Here is a 20,688-nt window from a genome sequence, read left to right as displayed (position 1 = left end):
CTACAAAATTTGTCTGATTTTTAGGAAATTTGGTATGTAGCATCTACAGACACTCATGACAAAAAGTTATTAAAAGATTTTGATAGACCCAACCGTTGTTTTATACTGCGTCAGCAAATTTGACTGCAAGCGCACCAAAATGGATATGCGGCTATATCTTTGCCGCAAAAGTTTTGTGTATTGACACGAAACTTGGTACATGTTTCATCACAGGCATGACTTGAGGGTGCATGCAGAGTTTCGTCACAGCGCCACCTACTGCTCAGAAGTTATAAACCATGATATTATAAGTTCTTTAACTGATGTAATTTAAACAGCTTTATCCTAACCTCATGATCACAGATGTCCACAAATATTTCCTTTTCGGCCCTTATTTGGCTTGACCCCGTAATTGCTGCTTGCAGCTATATTTTCTTAAATGTTTTAGTTGGACGTTAGTGTTTTTTAAATGTTACTACGTACACTGCAAAAAAAAAAAAAAGATGTTCTTCCTCAGTATTTTTATCTTGTTTTCCAGTTTTTCTGAAACATTTTAGTTAGATGTTTGTCAAACATTTTTTAAATGTTCCTACTAGTTTAGAATGTTTCCTTAACATTCGTATAACCGAGAAAAATAGTTAATAGTTAAAAAAAAAAAAAAAATTGAACATTCAGGAATAATGTTTTATTATTAGAAGATATTTTTGTTAGCTGGGATACTAAACCACAGCAGCTGAATTCAAGAATCTGAAGTCAAAGGAAAACCCTTACTAAAAGATGAACTGAAAGCAGCTGATTTTCTGTTACCAGAGCTGAAGGAATGTAAATGTTTTCCAGCACCAGCATGAGTGTTTTTTGCTGTCAGTGAATGTTTGCCTTCTCCTGTGTTTGCAAGACATACAATCTGTTAAATGGGCTAAACATACACACAGAGCTCACTCACGCACAGAGCATATTTCTCTCCTGACCAAGAAGGACCGGAGAGACGCTGACATGACCCACATAATTGGCAAGAAGTCTTGCATCCTACAATTTGATCAATTTGCTGCATTCGGTCACCGTCGGCCACTCTGTCCCCTGCAGCAACACGCTGGCCTGCGCCCACCCCTCCTCCTTTTCCCCCGACACTCCGCGCATTTCCCCCCGGATCAGCGTGATGCCACGCAAACATGCCTGTGCTCTGTCATCTGCTGGCGTGGAGCGGACTGCCACTGACAGTTTGTCTGCGACCATATGCCGCATGGCAATAAAGTCAAGCTGATCTGCGCAGGGTTGGGGCAGTGCCTGCAGGCCTTTCATCAGGACTTCAGCCTCACTCTTTGTCTCCTTAAATTTTCCACAGTTATGTGATATAGTCCGAGTTTATCCACAGTCACCAGGCCGGTCGCGCAGCACACGCCTGCAGTGTTGCCGCTGTGCTACTGATCTTTATTTGTCTGATATTTCAGATGGCTCTAATAATACTCATGAAGTTTGAGAGCAGAGATATTATAATACAACAACAACATTCAGAGCTAACAGGTAATGTTCTCAGAGCGTTCTCTCAAAGTTCTTTGAATGTCCAGTAACTTTAATAGAACGTTTGTTTAGAGTTATCTGGCCTTTAATAATGTTCTCAAAACGTCAGCACAAAAACATTATTTACACATCGTTCATGGAGGGTTTTTTTCCTGAAAAGTTTAGTTTAGTATAACATATTTAAATGTTGCTACTTGTTTCAGAATGTTCAGAGAACATTTAAAAGTAACGTTCCCATAATGTTTGAAGAATGATAAAATGGAATCTTTCCTTAACGTTCACATTACTAAGAAAAAAACATTATAGAACATTTTAAAAACTGGATGTTTTGAACATCCAAAAAACATTCAGAAACAAGGTTTTCATAACTTAATAGGAACATTAGCAAATCATTCTTAGAACATTTTGTTAGCTGGGGCCATCTCAGACAGAGCAGTGCCACTCGGGAAGCATTGCCTGCATGTCTTTTGTTTGGCTTGTGTTTCATGGTTTCTCTGTTGCCTTTACATACTGTACATCTTCAGAAAAAAAAAAAAAATGGTTTCTCAGATATCTCAACAATATCCCAAACTGTTTTCAGATTTTAAAACACCCTAAAACCACACATACACCCACACACATACACATTCTCGCTGTTTATGGGGGCTCTCCATAGGCATAATGGTTTTTATACTGTACAAACTGTATATTCTTTCCCCTAAAAATGACATTGAATTGTATGAAATTATTTTAGTATCATGTTTGTTATTTTATTCATTATGTCGGCTATATCAGTCAGTCATTTTGTTTCCTGCATTCAACCTCTAGACTGAATTACTGTAATGCATTACTAGCTGGCTACAGTACTAGCTTCAAATGCAGTTACTAGAGTACTTACCATGTCAAGAAAATATGATCATATTTTCACCAATTCACTAATTTTATTATCTCTAAACTGGTTACCCATTAAGTTCTGAATAGATTACAAAGTTTTGCTACTGACATAAGGCCCTAAATAGTTTAACTCCTGTGTATCTTCAATTGCCCTACAATCCATCTTGCTCTTTAAGTTCACAAAACTCTGAACTTTTGATTGTACTTAGGATATAAAAAACTAAAGGACTTTTTTGCATTTTGTTCCTAAAAACTCATGGGGGAAAACTCCATGTTATCTCTGAATACTGAAGAATGATTGGTTCACATCAGTGCACCTGCACAGACAAATGGTTTTTCAGCCCGCCAAAATGGGTGGGGCAAACTGCCTATTTAAGTTGCGCTGAAAGTCATTTTTGGCAGGCAAGCTACACAATGCTCGTTCCCATTATCTCAGGGAACCAAGATTACGTTAGTAACTGGAACATTCTCTTTTGAAACAGTTCACTTGCATTGCATCAATCTCTGAAGCTTTTGGAGAACGCAAAACAATAATGCCGTGCAACTAACAGGCTGTCCTGTGAGCCAGTAGCCTGATGGCGCTTGATAACAAGGCAGACTACTAGAGAGATAGGGACTTAAAAATATGTACAATAAGACGGGCTGGGGTCCGGGACCATCCCATCACCTGAACATCACATCACCCCATTGTATGGGGACTAAGTAAGCAGTGTTATGACCTGTGCTCTAAAAGCCGTGGAAAGCACCTTTGGGCACATAGCCTCGTTTCACATTAAGGAAGACTTTACTGTCACTGGGCCCAATCTCAAGGCAGGAAGCCTCCACTGAAAAAGCCTGCAAATTACCAACTTGCTTGGCCAATGCTAGAGCCAGCAGCAAGGCAGCCTTTAGCATGAGGGCCCGAAGATCAGCCTCAAGACAGTGGACAGGTCCCAGGATGGAACTGTGTTGGGGTGAGGCGGGTGAGGCCTCCTGGCCCTTCTCAGAAACTTGAGCACAAAGTTGTGTTTCCCAACTGAACAGTCAGCCATATGAGCATGAAATGCTGCAATAGCTGCCACATATACCTTGAGTGTGGATGGAGAGTGTCTGCCGTCCAGCAGCTCCTGTAGGAATGAGAGGATATAAGAGATCTCACAAGATTGAGGGATTACATCCCTGGATAAACACCAGCTGGAAAAAAAGGCATAAAGGTGCCTGGTAGAAGGTGACTTTGCCTCAGAGATCATGAACTTCAGGGAAAGACAACTCAGGATGGGGATGCCAAATTGTCCCTCCCTCCCACCTATATATATATATATATATATATATATATATATATATATATATATATATATATATATATATATATATATATATATATATATATATATCCCGTTATATATATATGGAGTTGGTCCAAGCATATGCAGAGGGGGAGCCATGTTTTAAACAGTGTTCTCTGTTCACATATAGGAGATGAGCATGAATACTGGTGCAGAGTCGTATCGTCTTATGCTTTATTAGTCAGAGAGACTTTGAACTTCAAATATTTAAATGTCCCTTTTCTTAAACCATGAGTTTGTACTGACTTTATCAATCATTCAAAGAGGTCAATAGGCATGAGAGATTTGGTGATCTTAGGTAATTTACATATTGGGGGGGGGGGGGGGGGGTTATGTACAATAGTATTATGTAGTACATATGCATTCTGACTTATTTACACTGTTAAAGACTTCGATTCTCATGCTAAACATGGCCAAAGTTTCAAAACACGAGTTGGATGGCTGACAGAGTAATTCCGTGCCAAAAATACTCTTCCAAATCCTCACAAACTTCGGGGTCTTTTTTTCAAGTATGTGCCTGTGTGACATCAGAATGGTCGGAATTCCTTGTACAAGCACTTCTCCCGGAAGAGTGCGCGCACACATCGACCAGAGCGAGAGAGCAAGAGCACAGCCATCAACGCGCTTCGTTCGGCTTTACGGAAGTCATCGGCAGCAAAAATAATTTTACATGGCTGGTAAAATTATTGGAGCTAAACAAGTATCTCTGACTGACCTCTATACTGCTGCAGTAAAAAGAAAAACCTCCGCTATTTTGGCAGATACATCTCATCCACTTTATAGTTCATTTCCAGTATTTTCATCAGGTAGAAGGTACAAAGTACCCCTGAATAAAAAGACGTATAGGTATAAGAAGACGTTTGTTCCGACAGCCATTGACATTTTAAATAGGATTGTAAGATGAGTTGTTGTTGTGGATGTTGTGAAGTTTGGAAATTAATGTTTGTGTTTTGTTTTTGTTTTCTTTTTGTTGAGCCTTGTCTGAAGACAATTTTCTACCTCTGTGGGGCTAGACAATAAAGCTTTTGAATTTGATTTTGATTTGAATTTGAATGCACAGGACTTGCTGGAGAAGAATTTATCACTTTGTTTTTAGACCACAAAATCTAAAAAATTTTGGTTGTAAGGGAAAGATAACCTTGTTTCCCAAAGAACCCAGTGGAGCTGAGAGTTTTGTTCTCACGCATTACATTGATGTACTCTCGATATTTGTCATTAAAATAACCATAGAAACTCATCAGATGTCTGTTTATAATGTAAACAATATGAACGTAGCGAATTAATAAATTCATTATTCATCATTCACTATATGCTGTATTTATTATAGTGATTCAAAATTTATCCATGGATAATGCGATGGTGTATTGTGTGTGTTTAAATTTAGCTGACCATAGATAGCGTGCAGACGATCTCTTTACAAAAGCTGATATATGATAAAACTAAAGACTTTTCAGCGATATGAAGGATGCTATACTACTCTATAGGTACTTAAGTTTAACATGAGATTGGCAGGAACTATGTGTGAACCCCCCCCCGTAAATGTTAGGTTTTTTAATGTAAATTAAAACGTATGTACTTTAGCAAATCCACTAATTCACCAAATCCCTCATGCTCTATAAATGATTGATAAAGTCAGTTCAAACTCGTGGTTTATGAAAAGGGAAGCTTAAATATTTGTAGTCCAAAGTCTCTCTGACTGTTATAAATGTTGTTGTGTTTCTGGATCTATAATCACACAGAACAGCAAAGATGAAGCTGGTAATGAGCGTTGTTGTGTTGATGTGTGTTGTTGCAGCAGAGGATGTAATGTCACCAACAATTGACATCATTAGTGAAATCAAGAAGATTAAGGCCATGGAGGAAAAGTTAAATGCTCTTTATGATGGATTCGGGGAACTAAGGAGCAAGAATGAAGGTACTGTACAATGTTATTATTATTATTATTAACTTTACATGTGTATAACATACTGAAGTTCGAACTAGAATATTCTTCTTTTCACTTACTTGATCATATTCTTCTCCTCTCTTACTTGCAGAAAAGGTCAGTGATGTGAATAACGGCGTTATAAATAAACAGCGTTACTTTTTTCAGTAGCGAGTAATACATTTTCTCCTGTTACAACGCTTTTACCGTTAATGACAAAAAAAATGCAGCATTACTATGAGTAAAATAAAATGCAGCGTTACTAATTGAGCTCACTGAAGCAGTTTTCATCTGAGTAGGCTCTCTTATTTTTAAATATATCTCGGATTGCGTTCGTCTGAAAGAAGATAGTCATACACCTAGGATGGCTTGAGGGTGAGGAAATCATGGGGTAATTTTCATCCCTTTAAGACAAAATATGATATGAGCAGATGATAAATATGTATTTTTATATTGTCGTATTCACAAAGCCATTATTGCTATGCACATCTTGCTGCTCCAGTATAATGTATGGCTTTTGTTTCATGTTAAAGAGTCTCTGTCAACATCAGTGAGTGACCTGAAGAGTTCAGTGTCAGATCTTACTACTTCTGTATCATCTCTTTCATTCTATCAGTCACCAGTGAATATGCTACATTACACGCACAAAACAGCTTTTGATTTCAATAAGAGTCCAATAAATGCACATACTCTACTCACACATCTACACTTCTCTTCCACAGTCAGTGAGGTGAAGAATGTGATGAACAGCTTGAGTTCTGCTGTATTGACTCTGAATGATGCAGGTGTCAAAATCTTTTAATAACTTTACATAAATATTGTCTTCAGTGGATTGCAGAAGTTTTAAACACCAATCCTTTTTTCTCACAGTTAACAAGCAGGACCAGAAACAAACTGAAACAGAACGATTGCTGGACAGTTTGAAGTCATCCATACAGACTGATCAACAGAACAAACAGCGTGACTTTGGTAAGTCAGAAACATAAAAATCAGCTAAAATTAGAAGCATGAATACATATAAGTTTGTCTCAAGTAGTCTGTCTCAATAAAAACATCACAGTAAACTCATAAGTAATCTTGCTGATATATCATAATTATGACTTTTGTCTTGTGTTAAAGAGTCTCTCTCGAGCTCATTGAGTGCCCTGAAGAGTTCAGTGTCAGATCTCACTTCATCTGTCGCATCTCTCTCTTCTAAACAACAGACCTCTGGTGAGTTATACATTCACAGTGCTCAATAATGCAGAAAATGCATTATTGCATTATGAAAGCTATCTTAGTCTGGGCTGTGTAGTTGTAACCATCTCTCAGCTCCGTATCATGCTTGAAGAATAAATTTGGTCTCTATTTGCACTTTGAATATTGAGAGAGTACTTTGATTATAATTGCACTTATTGTTTGCACTTTATGATGTTTTATTAAAAAAGATCGGCAGGAGCACATTCAAATGATTTACCCAATCAGCATAAGAGGAGGCTTATAAATACGTAGCCGACTCACCTATGTTCCTCGACAGTTATTTCCACCACCCTGCCTCCTAACAATTGCCTGGTTACTATCCTAACCAAAGATATGGGGGAGTACCCTCCCCCGGACAGCAGGCCAAATATGCATACTTTTTATTCTATCTAATAATTTTTAAGTGTAAACTCATGAAATAAGACTAAGAGAAAACTGTTATTCATTTTTATTAGGGGCCAAGCACTGAAGGTGCGTAGGCACCTATTGTATCCGTTGGCGTTATTTTTTTTCTTCTTTATTTCTTCTATTATGGCAGCCCATAGAACTGCTTGCGGGAAAGTTGTGAAATTTGGCACACAGTCAGAGGACAGTCTGAACTGTGTCCATAGCAAATTTGGAGTCTCTAACTCAATCCCTCTAGCGCCACCAACTGTCCAAAGTTGCACCTATGTTTATATTAATAACTTTTGAACCGTAAGGGTTAGAAACAAAATTCTTTTTTTCCTTTGATTCCTTGGCTCAAGACGAATCGATTACTTACTTGCCGACAAAAGTTATGGAATTCAAGTCGATTCCTAACACCATTTTTGTAAAACACGCAAACGAATTGTACGTAGTGCTTGCGAAAATAGAAGTAAGGCTGTATCTCCACAACAGTTATCGTATTCAGACCAAACTTGGTACATGTAATCACAAGCATGACCTGAGGCATCATGCAGTTTTTTGGCGCAGCTCCACCTACTGGTGCAGAGATATGAAAAATGGTCAGTTTTGCTTATAATGCATTTTGGCCGTCGGCCATTTTGAATTTTGTGCTAAAATGCTGTATTTTACGAACGCATTAGCGTATCTTTATGAAACTCGGTATGGGTCATCAGCACAATGCCCTGAATGAGCTTGAGAAGTTTCGGACCAGCGCCACCTTGTGGTCAAAAGTTATAACAACATTTACAAAAATGCTGATAACTTTTGACTATTTTAACTCATTGTAATGAAACTGGTCTCAGTTGATTCCTTGGGTCATGCCGAGAACACAAATATCAAATTTGCCATAGTCGGCTGAACTTCCTGTCCGCCATAATGTTTTTCTTTAAGACTGGATGATTGCTTATTGAAATATTGTATTACTTTGCTGTTGTTCCAATAAATTAATAAACTGTTCTCTCTTTAAAAAAAAAAGAAAAAGATTTTATCCTTATTTTTGCTGGTTTGCTTATGTAGCTCTGTATAGCTTTGTTTTGAATCTCTATTTGCTATCATTCCTTGTTTTCATTACTAAATATAATCTGATATTGTCTAATATTGCCTATCACATTAATCTGACATTGTTATCTTTTAATCCAAATCGTTATCGCTAGCACAATGTGTGAGCATTTCACTTGCCTGTTAACTTCTCTCGCATGCTCCTTTTTGTCAATGATACACTATACTCCAGTGTAGTGCCGAATAAACTGAGGTAAGCTGGTATAGTGCCGAATTGTGACCAATCAAATTATGTGACCCTAGTAGCCAGTGTAGTGATGGTATGATTAGGTTGGGATTAGGAGCAGGTCGGATTAGCGCAATATAGTGCCTGCTAGGGTCCCAGAATTCGCCACAACACCACAATCAGTCAACAAACACATTGAGTCATGTCATCTTCTCCTGTTATTGTCACTTGCACTGCCTGACACGTTTATTATAGCCTTCTAACGACGCAGGTTTCACATTTCATAAATGCAGGGAAATAGACAGCCCGATGGAGAAGGTTTCAGAATTAGACACACATCCAAAGTTTAATCGAGGATAGTAAGAATGCAAGTGCTTTAGAAACTGCTTTGGATGCGACTAACTTAGAGAAGCCCATACATTGTTCGCTTCTGTCTGTAGAGCCCTGCAGCAGAGCAACTGGGTGACTGTGCGACAGGACAAAACACCGCTGTTCCATGTCATCTTCGCTCATCTTGTATCTTTGGGGTTGAGATGTCAAGAAATGCATTCTCTCTCCTGCCCAGAGGACAACATATTTAATGGTTGTATGGGACACATGCAGGCACAGCTGTCTTCCACACGTGTCAAGTCCATCTTAACCACCCTGAGCAATATCAGGCTTGGTCAGGAAACTACTTTCCATCACTTTCAAAGAATTCTAGGTCTTATGGCAGCTGCATCCACTGTGATACCTATGGGCCTTCTGCACATGAGACTGTTTCAGTTGTGGCCCAAAGCCAGGGGTTTTCATCCAAGGGCCAATCCCCAAAGGCAAATAAGGGTTAGGCAACACAGACTTCGTTCCCTTTCTATGTGTATCAGACCCTGGTTCCTCAACTTTGGGTCCCACTCTAGGTGCGTGTTGTTGTCGCAAAATGCTAACGACAGACGTTCTGGGGAGTGGTCCAAGTGATTTGTAGAGGTCATCATCTCGTTTGACACATCAATTGCCTCAAACTGATGGCTGTATTTCTGGCCCCGAAATACTTCCTCCAGCAGTTAAGGGGCTACCATGTCCTAGTGCGGGTGGACAATACTACAGTAGTCACCTACATAAATCACCAGAGCGTCACTTTTGCGTCGTCTGAACAGGCTAGCACAGAAGGTTCTGCTTTGGGCTCAGGACAAGTTCCTGTCCCTCAGGGCGATCTAATCTCTGGGCATTTGAATGTGGGACTTACTATCCAGACAGGCTGTGACACACAGGGAATGGAATCTCCACCCAGAGGTAGTTAAACAGATTTGGGAAAGATTTTAAGAAGCAGAGGTAGATCTCTTTGCTTCTCAAGTGACAGCACAATGTCCCCTCTCTTCTCTCTTGATGCCATGGTGCATATGTGGCCCAGGCTGCATCTGTATGCATTTCCACCAATCACTCTGCTCCCGGGAGTCCTGGCCAAGGTCCGTCAACAAGGGTCGTGCCTCTTATTGATAGCACCTCATTGGCTTACCAGAATTTGTTTCTCAGAGATAATATCCCTCCTTGACGGCTCGTCCTGGGTGATTCTGATCAGGAGGGACCTTTTGTCTCAGGCACAGGGGACAATATTTAACTTCCGAACGTTTACGTTTGGCCCCTGAGGGGGACCAACTGAGAGATTCTGGGCTTCCATCTGATTTTTTCTAAATGCTAGGGATCCCCTTAAATGGGGTTTCCTTTAAAGCTGGTGTACCGCATACTGTACAGACACAGTTTTATGCAAGATTGTTTCAGTGCTGGAGTTTCTGCAGGAAACATCATCAGCAGGCACATGCCCCGCTACTCTCATATTTGTGGCCGCCATATCGGCTTGCTGACGAGGCTCCAATCAGGAAGAACCCTCTGATCACCCACTTCATCCGTGGAGCTAGGCGGGGAAGTCCTTCTGTTAGAGCAAAGATCCTATCATGGGACTTAGCCATAGTCCTTGAGGGGATAGTCAAGACCCCTTTTGAACCACTAGAGTCAGCACCTAGCAAGCTTCAGATTCTAAAGATGGCTTTTCTCATGGCCATTACTGCACTAGCCAATGGTGTAAGTCAGAGCAACTTTTCATTTGCTATGGGGTCGAAAATGGCAGGCGGCTGCCACCAAGCAAACAATGTCACACACAGTGAGGGATGCCATTCCTCTTGCCTATGAGGTGTGCGGTCAAGCTTCACATCTAGGAGTTAGGGTTACCAGGGGGTTGTATCCTCCAGGGCCTTGGCAAGAGATGCCCACTTGCAACAAGTATGTGATGTATTGCTGCACTGGGGGTGTGTCCAGATGTTTCTTCAGACGAAGTTATACCTGAAGGTGCACCTGTTTTACATCTATTGATAGCCTCTCACGAGCATGCATTCCAATGACTTCATCGTTAGAGGTTATTTAAGCCAAGTTCTTGCCGTGCTTGCCACACATACTTCACAACGTGTCAAACAAAGAAGTTTTTCCTATAGCATATAACAGCATCTCATTCCTGCTTTTTCAGGGAACAGGGCTACAGTTAATTAACCTGAGATGTTTTCGAAGTAAATTTTATTGTACATTAAAATTTATGTACATTAGCAAATTCACCAAATTTCTAATGCCTACCAACTTTTCTAAATGATTGATGAAGTCAGAGTCGCACAGACACAGGACTTAATGTCACCAACATTAGGCATCATTAGTAAACTCCATCAATGGTGTGTACGGACAGATTTGTGTGTAATGAGTGTGTAAGAACAGTTTCACGCAAAGTGTGGGATTCACCAACTTATACGTAGAAATGTGTGTAAATAAAAGCACACCTCTGAGCATACTTATGCAGGGAATCTAGTGGTAGAATAGCGACACTACACATAAAAAGCATTTAAGAGTGTCACAGTATGCATTAAGCAATCCACATACAGTACAGTCCAAAAGTTTGGAACCACTAAGATTTTTAATGTTTTTAAAAGAAGTTTGGTCTGCTCACCAAGGCTACATTTATTTTATTAAAAATACAGTAAAAACAGTAATATTGTGAAATATTATTACAATTTAAAATAACTGTTTTCTATTTGAATATATTTCACAAAGTAATTTATTCCTGTGATCAAAGCTGAATTTTCAGCATCATTACTCCAGTCTTCAGTGTCACATGATCCTTCAGAAATCATTCTAATATGCTGATCTGCTGCTCAAGAAACATTTAATGTGTACAATTGTACAAAATATTTGTGTACAATATTTTTTTTTTCAGGATTATTTGATGAATAGAAAGTTCAAAAGAACAGTGTTTATCTGAAATCTAATCTTTTGTAACATTATAAATGTCTTTACTGCCACTTTTGATTGATTAAATGCATCTTTGCTGAATAAAAGTATTCATTTCTTTAATTTCTTTTCAAAAAAATAAAAATAAAAATTCTTACTGACCCCAGACTTTTGAACGGTAGTGTATAATGCTACAGAAGCTTTGTATTTCAGATAAATGCTGTTCTTTTGAACTTTCTATTCATCAAGGAATCCTGAAAAAAAAAAGTACACAACTGTTTTCAGCATTGAAAATAATCATAAATGTTTCTTGAGCAGCAAATCATCATATTAGAATGATTTCTGAAGGATCATGTGACACTGAAGACTGGAGTAACGATGCTGAAAATTCAGCTTTGCATCACAGGAATAAATTACTTTGTCAAATATATTTAAATGGTACACAGTTATTTTAAATTGTAATAATATTTCACAATATTACTGTTTTTAACTGTATTTTTAATTAAATAAATGCAGCCTTGGTGAGCAGACGAAACTTCTTTAAAAACATTAAAAATCTTAGTGGTTCCAAACTTTTGGACTGTACTGTATGTCCTGTGTTTCCTTTAATTATAAAACACTCAATTTATCATTTGTAAAGTTTTAAACATGATGCATAATTTGTCTCAGTGCAATAGCTTATCTTGCGTTATTGGAAGACTTGGCAAACAATGCACTCCGCAGAGAGTGCGTTTTCCATGATCGTGCTGATCTGCTTGGCGAGAGTGGTCTCTTTGCCATTATTGCGGTGAGGAAAAAACAGAATCACATGATTTTTAAAGAGAAGTTTTGTCACCATATTTGGTTCATTGGAGGCGTTTCCGAATGCTAATGACCGTGAACGTGAATGAGCATGGTACTTACGCACATGTGGGATTTATCAACAATGATTGCTTACTCATGTGCATAAGAACTCCAAATCTATGATCACTTTCGTCATTCATACTGTTTTGTTTTGTTTGTTTGGTTGTTGTTGGGGTTTTATTTAATTATTGTTGCTTCAGAATTATTTTTGTTGTTGTTTGTTTCAACTTTTTATTTTTCGCAAGCAAATGTAAAGATATATATAAAAAAAAAAAAAACATTTATGTAAATGCAGCATTTCTTATTCATTCTTTATGCTGTAATACAGTCAGTAAAATGGAAATATGTTATTCTTATCCTATAATGAAATACTTATTTGTGTGAAAAATCATTCAGACTTTAAAGATTAGAATTCATCATTTATGAAATGCCCCCTGTTTTTTTTAGGTCGGTGTGTTATAAGTGACAATCTATGTTTTTTGAATGAGAATTGTTGCTAATGTTTTGGTGGATCAAACTTATTTTGAGACATATATGAAGTGTTTTGTTGGTCTGAGTGAGTTTTGGAGGTGAGATTAACTGTTTGGCCAAGATTCATCTTAGTAATGCAGACTGTGTGAAAAGTTTTGGTGGCTTCAGTACTGACCGATGCTTGTTAGTAATTAAAAAAAAAGCTGTAAATGATTGATAAAGTCAGATAGCACCCTTTTACAGAAAACAACTTTTTATTTACGAGAAGGGAAGTTTAAATATTTGTAGTCCAAAGTCTATAAATGTTCTATAAATGTTGTCGTGTTTCTGTGATCATGATCTATAATCACACAGAACAGCAATGATGAAGCTGGTAATGAGCATCGTTGCATTGCTGTATGTTGGAGTCGCACAAACACAGGATTTAGACATTTCTAGTGAAATCAAGAAGATTAAGCCCATGGAGGAAAAGTTAAATGCTCTTTATGATGAAGTCAGGGAACTAAGGAGCAAGAATGAAGGTACTAAACATCGTTATTATTATTATTTTCTTTTTCTTTTTTTTTTTCTTTTTTTAAAAAACTGACTGATCACACTGGAGACACCAGTTTATTTCTTCTTTGAGCAGGAAGATTAATGGAACTATTATTTAGTTTAGAGTGTTTTAATCAATGTAGCACTGACTACAAAGCTGAAATTAAGGAAACATATGTTCTAAGAAGAAATAGCATTACTTACAAGTTATTCTTCTTTTCACTTGATAATTTTCTTAATCTCTTTTTTTGCAGGAAGGGTGAATGTGGCTTTTTCAGCCTCACTATCATCTACATTGGGCTTCAGAGATTTTGGCCCTCATACTGAAGCAACCACTCTTGTATATGAACATGCATTTATTAACAATGGAAATGCTTATGACACAAATACAGGTATTATAACACTGAAAATTCTAAACAATTTTATAAGGTCATTTGTCAACTTTTTAAGAGCTTAGGTTTCTATGGTTATCAACAGGGATCTTCACTGCACCAGTAAAAGGAGTGTATTTCTTCATCTATGTGGTCTTCAATCCTTCTAATGTACAGACCGGTGTGAGACTGCTAAAGAATGACAACTTTGTGGTGGCAGCATCAGATAACCTACCCGGACAGGACACAGAGGACACAACCTGCAACTCTGTCACTCTTCTTTTGGAGCAAGGGGACCGGATTCATCTTCAGCTCATAGAGAATCGACGGGTCTATGCGGATAGCTGGAAACGGAACACCTTCAGCGGACACCTTCTGTTTACTGTGTGAAGGTCTGTGGCCGGTTGCTTCGACTCTTACAAGTACAAATTTTACACATTTTTAATCAGTTACATAAAAGGTAGACTGATCTATTTAGAATCTGAATGAATTCTAACTAATTACTAATTGGTCAGTCAGACTAGTTCTTACAGTTTTTCTCAATGACTTTGGCACATTTCTCGAAACAGGCTAAACATTCTCTAAACTGTAAGTGCAATTGTCACAACTGTTCACTGAAACCTCTACTGCATGTCTGCAAAATGTAGTTACTTGTATTCAGTTGTATTCATATTGCATTGCAAAACACTTGTGCTGCTGAGGTGGCATACTGGTAAGATTATTGACAGGTTTGTTGGTTTGGGTAGGTTTTATGGTTAAGGGAAGGCTCAACATTGTAATTACAGCTGTTTTTGAAAAAAACGTTTTTATAAGTGCATTGTATCAAATGATGAATTTACAGTAAAAGTTAGTATGATGTAGTTAAAGACACCTAATATAAAGTGGGACCAAACATATTTATTTTATTTTTTTTAGAAATGTATTACATGTAAACTGAAAATTCACAGTTGCTTGTTCTTTTTTACATATTCTATACAGTATGTCTTCCCCTAACACCACACATTCTTCCCATATCTTCCCATTGCTCTTCCACGACAAGCAACCATGTTTTGTCAGTTTATATGTAACACATTTCTACAAACAAAAAACTGCTGTTGCTGTTTAGGGATTTACTGTAGACATCCCTGCATGTTCAAAAATGGTTGTGCTGGGAAAACTCCATATAGCTGTATGTACCTGTGTGCGTCCAAACCTCTTCCGGAAGCTCAAACATGCTGTGTAACCAATGAGATTTATTCTCGCATGTTACAATGCACGTTTGAGCTTCCGGAAGAGTTTTGTTCTCACGCGCGAAACTGGTTTGATTGAGCTTCTGCTTATGTTCGCTGATCAGTGTTTACATGTGAGTATAAAAGCCTAAGTGAAAAAGGAAATCTGACAGCATTTTGTCAACAAAAAGATCTTCATTTGTGTTCTGAAGATGAACGAACGTCTAACAGGTGTGGAACGACATGAGGGTGAGTAATAATTGACATAATTTTCATTTTGGGGTGAACTAACCCTTTAAGCCAAATCTTTTCGCTCTGGAGCAAGTCATTTATTAAAATAAGATCAAAGATTGCCCGTTTGATATACCCAAAAGGAATTATACCTCATGTTTAAACACTATCTACATCTATCTGCTATCTACACTATCTAGAGCCAACAGCAAATTCCTGAAGGACTGGCCGAGATGAAGCTGTTCTCTGCGGGTACACGAGCACTGAACGGTCGCTGACAGCCTGGTGCTCGCATTTCCGAAAGTGTCTAAACAAATGTTCAAATAGATGCCATGTTTACATATAAATCGCATGTGTTACATGTGCCCTGGGTCTGTGTTCATTAACTTGGTTATATGGACTCCATTTCCCACAATTCCCCATCTAGGAACTAATCACACCTGTTTCCCATAAGTGACACTTTATAAGCTGCACTCTAACACACACACATTACTGAGTATTGTTTAGCCCTTTGTTTGCATTCCATCTGTTCCTTGTCCTGTGTATTGGACTACTCTTTTGCCTGTTTCTGTTTGCTGGTGTTTGACCTACTGCCTGTACGACTACGCTCTCCTGTAAATATTTGTTGTCCAAAGTCTCTCAGACTGTTCAATAAATGTTGTGTTTCTGTGGCCTTGGTCTATAATCACACAGGGCAGGGGTGCATTTCCAGTAAGAATCGTTAGCCAACTCTGTTTGCAAGTTTCGTCATCATCAGCATAGTTCAATGAGTCTTTTTCCCGAAACCATAGTTCCAACATTCATAAACCGCATCCAAAGTTGTGTGATTGGAATGACAGCTCTCGACCTGTAGTTAGAAGCATAGTTTCTTATTTGAATGACATGTGGTCTTAATAAATCCTTATCTTGAGCAAAATAAGCAAGCTGACATTCAATACAATCTACATCTTTTATTTCAAATACATACAAATGTCATTCAAGTCTTTTAGTTTGTCAAGAGATTTAAAGAGAAGAGTGCGCATGTGCGTACATGCTCTAGTACGTAAGAACAAGCATATGATTGAATCTGGAAAATAAAGCAAAATAACTGAGAAAAATGAGAATTAGACCTCAGATGCCATGTCTGTCATTTATAGCAAAACATCTAGCATTAATTCAATGTCAATCGGATTCGTTAAAAGAAGTTATTACTCAACCCCCATGGTTGAATGACAAATTTGCGACAAAGTTTCGGAAAACAGTCGTGACTAGCTAGATGGTTTCTTCAACGATGCATCATACTATGGTGTTTAGCATCGAGTTACATTGTTGTAGGGCAAACACACACAGCAGTGATTAAGCTGGTGATAACAGTCATTGTGTTGTTGTGTGTTGGAGCTGCACAAATTTACTATCACCAAAATTAGACATTAGTGAACTCCAGAAGATTAAGACGATGGAACAGGGGCGGTTTCTTCATTAGGGCAATTGGGCGACGCACCACCAAAAGTGAGAAAGGGACGGATTTTTTCAATCACATTCAACCACAGAGTTACGCTAGCTGTCACTGCTAGGCTGTTTGTTCCATAGACAGTAAAAGAAATGGACACAGCGACCCCATTGGAACTCATTTTTAGCGATTTTTAGCACTTCCTTTTCTGACGCGAAGACTCACACTAAGCTTGATGACGTCAGCAACCTGTCTGACAGATGTAAATCTTCTAGTAGCTGTGCGTACAAACTGCCATCGTTAATCTTGCAGAGACGGCGAGCTTGAGCGGGGAGTTCTTTGGCGTGAGTGAGCAGGAGTAAGTATTCTGATTAATTAGTTTGTATAGTATTTTAAAATGTAACGCCAGTACGCCATATTAAGATAATCTCCCCGATTGCCTGCGAGCTTCTCCTCCTGTCTGTACGGTAATTTCTCTACTGTGCGACAGAGAGTCGAGTGGTTATGACGCAATCGTTAGCTTATTTTTACGAAAACTGTTTCTACGGGGCCATAATGTAACATAGAAGGTAATGGAGCCCTTTATACATTGTCGTGTATCTTTGGAAATAAATAATGGACAAATGGAGTCTTTAAACGCCTCAGATGTAAAGTTATTCACTGTCAAAGTGACGCCAAAATGAATGGGAGTCAATGGGGATGCTAACGCAAGTGAAGTTCTGCTACAAGATGGCGGCACCCGGCCGACTTCAACTTCCGGTCGACTTCCTTGGGCACTGGTTTGTTCTGCCTCTGGATGTAGTCCAATCAGCGTCGAGTCACACTCTGTGGAGTACCGCCTCTTTTTGGGCTTTTCAGTCTGGCGGAGATTTGCCCCGAGTGCTCCCATAGACTTCCATTCAAAGAACTTTTTTTTCGAACTGCAGGCACTGCAATGCAATCTCTATGGGTTCCGGGAGGGCTCGCACTAACGTGCTTTCGTCATCATACGTAACCTTAACTTGTGCAGCGATTGGTGGAAACGAACATACCTCTATTAATTTTTTTTTTTAAGCGGAAGTGACATCCAATTTCCTCAGTGCATAACTTACATTTCACAGACATATTCTCCATCTGTAAATATTAGAAAGTCGAGAAAATATTTCCATTTTGCAGTCAGGCGTGGACGAGCTTCAGCAAGCACAAACTTCCGTGAACGAGCGCCGCCGCGCGCATGCGCGCCAAACATACAGAGTTCAATCTGAGTACATTTTTTTTTTTTTGGCGAACATAATAATTATGCCATATGTAGAATTTCGAACTAAGTGTATTTGTACGATAGCAGTAACTGTGTAAAGTGACTGTTGTAGAGTAATCAAAATAGCCTAATAATTAGTCTGTTCTTTTGTTTTTATTTAATTTCATTTTTAGTTTAGTGTATTTAACTTCTGCTTTAAAAAACATTTAAAATTTTAGAATATAGCCTAGGCCTAATGTGATTTGACCCCTTTTTTGCACATAATATATCATATAGTACAAGGTTACATTCATGTTTGTTTTTATAGCCTTCAATATGAACATTGTTTCAAGTACAATATTGGACAAGATGTGAAATAACAGTTTTTTTAATTAAATACAGATTTTTTTTCAGATCCCAGCCCTATGGCATGCTTTAAATACTGAATTTTCCCTGTTTTAGATAAGCAGTAATGATACATTATTATATCACTTGTTAAATGGTTATTCAACAATTAGCCTATTCATTCCTGCATTTCTAAATTGTTTTTTTTTTTGTTTTTTTTTGCGCCCCCCCCCAATAATTTTTTGCACCAGCCGCCACTGCGATGGAGGAAAAGTTAAATGCTCTTCATGATGAAATCACATATACACACACATATATGATGTTTATGGGGGCTCTCCATAGGCATAATGGTTTTTATACTGTACAAACTGTATATTCTATCCCCTAAAAATGACAAATTGAATTGTATTAAATTATTTTAGTGTCATGTTTGTTATTTTATTCATTATGCCGGCTATATCAGTCAGTCATTTCTGATGCAGAAAAGTTAGTTCATGCATTCATGACCTCTAGACTGGATTACTGTAATGCATTACTAGCTGATTGTCCTGCATCCTCAATAAACAATCTACAATACTAGCTACAAATACAGTTACTAGAGAACTTACCATGTCAAGAAAATATGATCATATTTTCTCCAATTCACTCATTTTATTATCTCTAAACTGGTTACCTATTAAGTTCAGTATAGATCACAAAGTTTTGCTACTGACCTATAAGGCCCTAAATAGTTTAACTCCTGAGTATCTTCAATTGCCCTACAATCCATCTTGCTCTTTAAGGTCACAAAACTCTGAACTTTTGATTGTACTTAGGATAGAAAAAACTAAAGGACTTTTTTGCATTTGGTTCCTAAACACATATGGGAGAAAACGTCTCGGTTACGTATGTAACCCTCGTTCCCTGAAGGAGGGAACGGAGACGTACGTCAGTAGTGACCGACGAATTGGGATATCGCTTAGAGAGCCCTATCATCTTCGTGTAAACTAAAACAAGCCAATGGAATTGGCGTGCGATATTTGCATAATGCGCACCGCCCCCGACAGGTGTATATAAATAGGAAGCAGATGCAATCGCACTCTGTTTTTCGCTGAGGAGACAACTGGTGTCCGCACTACAGCGAGGGTACAGAAACTGTGGCGACGGGACGTACGTCTCTGTTCCCTCCTTCAGGGAACAAGGGTTACATACGTAACCGAGACGTTCCCTTTCAGTCGGTCACGTTCGACGTACGTCAGTAGTGACCGATGAATTGGGATCCCAACTAAAGCGCCACAGTTACGAAACCCCTTCCAGTGCCCAGCGCAAGCTCAGCCGCCCATAGCACCGGCTGGCGGTGAAGGGGGCGAGCTTACACCGAGAGAGTCTACTGCTGTCTAACCACTACCCACTAAGTAAACTAGACTACACTGGGGAAGCGAACCCATAAGGGACGCTGCGGAGACCACTACCTACCCAATGGGGGAGGAGTTTACGTGGGAAATACACATATGGACTGGCCCGGGGGGCAGTACGCATATGGAGTCCCTGGGATGGCTCCACCTGGTAGGGGGAGACTCATCTGACAGGTGACAGCAGAGCTGGCTCTGCTAAGGGAAAGACACGGACTCAGCCCATAGGGAGTTTTAAACCGTGGATAATTACACATATGGGACCGCTCACGTAGAGGAGTCACGACATATGGGCCCCAGCCAACAGACAGCGTCAGCGACGGATGTAGGCCTGGCATCAGACACCCCGCAATGTCCGAGCCGAAGGGGGAGGCGGAGGAACTCGACAGGGTTCGCCAAGTGGGGAACATGACCGGAGTGAAAGTATGCACGTATCCGGCCAGTGGCGGGAATGGCATTGCAAGCCGACACTTAGAGCGGGTACAACACGTCTACCGACTAGTGGATGCGAGTACACGTGAAGATAACGGCTCTACACGTAGGCTATAAAACCTAGCGAACGTCGCCCAGCCCGCAGCTCTACAGATATCTGTCAGCGAGGCGCCATGAGCCTAGGAAGAGGCCACCCCTCTGGTGGACTGGGCTCTCAACCCGAGCGGGCAAGGCACGCCCTGGGATTCGTACGCCAAGGCGATGGCATCCACTATCCAGTGGGCCATCCTCTGCTTGGAGACAGCCTTTCCCTTCTGCTGGCCTCCGTAACAGATGAACAGCTGATCTGAGGTCCTGAAGCTTCGCGTTCTATCCATGTAAACGCGCAGAGCGCGGACGGGACAGAGCAAAGCTAGGGCTGGGTCTGCCTCCTCCGAGGGCAGCGCTTGCAGGTTCACTACCTGA

At 39.4% G+C, this 20,688-nt stretch overlaps 1 protein-coding gene across 1 annotated transcript; it reads left to right on the top strand.

The window, feature by feature from the left end:
• Nucleotides 1-5,431: 5,431 nt before the first annotated feature.
• Nucleotides 5,432-19,331, top strand: LOC137033614 (cerebellin-1-like). Its single transcript, XM_067405689.1, has 7 exons — nt 5,432-5,610; nt 6,342-6,404; nt 6,490-6,588; nt 6,739-6,831; nt 13,855-13,992; nt 14,078-14,363; nt 15,611-19,331. The coding sequence occupies exons 1-6, from the start codon at nt 5,445-5,447 to the stop codon at nt 14,359-14,361; spliced, it is 843 nt and encodes a 280-aa protein (XP_067261790.1). The 5' UTR covers nt 5,432-5,444; the 3' UTR covers nt 14,362-14,363; nt 15,611-19,331.
• Nucleotides 19,332-20,688: the final 1,357 nt, after the last annotated feature.

This window comes from Chanodichthys erythropterus, chromosome 13 (genome assembly GCF_024489055.1).
Source record: "Chanodichthys erythropterus isolate Z2021 chromosome 13, ASM2448905v1, whole genome shotgun sequence".
Classification (NCBI taxonomy): Eukaryota; Metazoa; Chordata; class Actinopteri; order Cypriniformes; family Xenocyprididae; genus Chanodichthys; species Chanodichthys erythropterus.
Note: the sequence above shows the minus strand (reverse complement) of the source record. Positions and strands in the feature narration are given on the sequence as shown.

What these genes read in the sequence shown, in the direction of transcription:
- LOC137033614 (XM_067405689.1), top strand. Translation starts at nt 5,445, where the DNA reads ATGAAGCTGGTAATGAGCGTTGTTGTGTTGATGTGTGTTGTTGCAGCA. An exon ending in ACTAAGGAGCAAGAATGAAG is followed by an intron (nt 5,611 to 6,341) that starts GTACTGTACAAT and finishes TCTCTTCCACAG; the next exon opens with TCAGTGAGGTGAAGAATGTG. An exon ending in TTCTAAACAACAGACCTCTG is followed by an intron (nt 6,832 to 13,854) that starts GTGAGTTATACA and finishes CTTTTTTTGCAG; the next exon opens with GAAGGGTGAATGTGGCTTTT.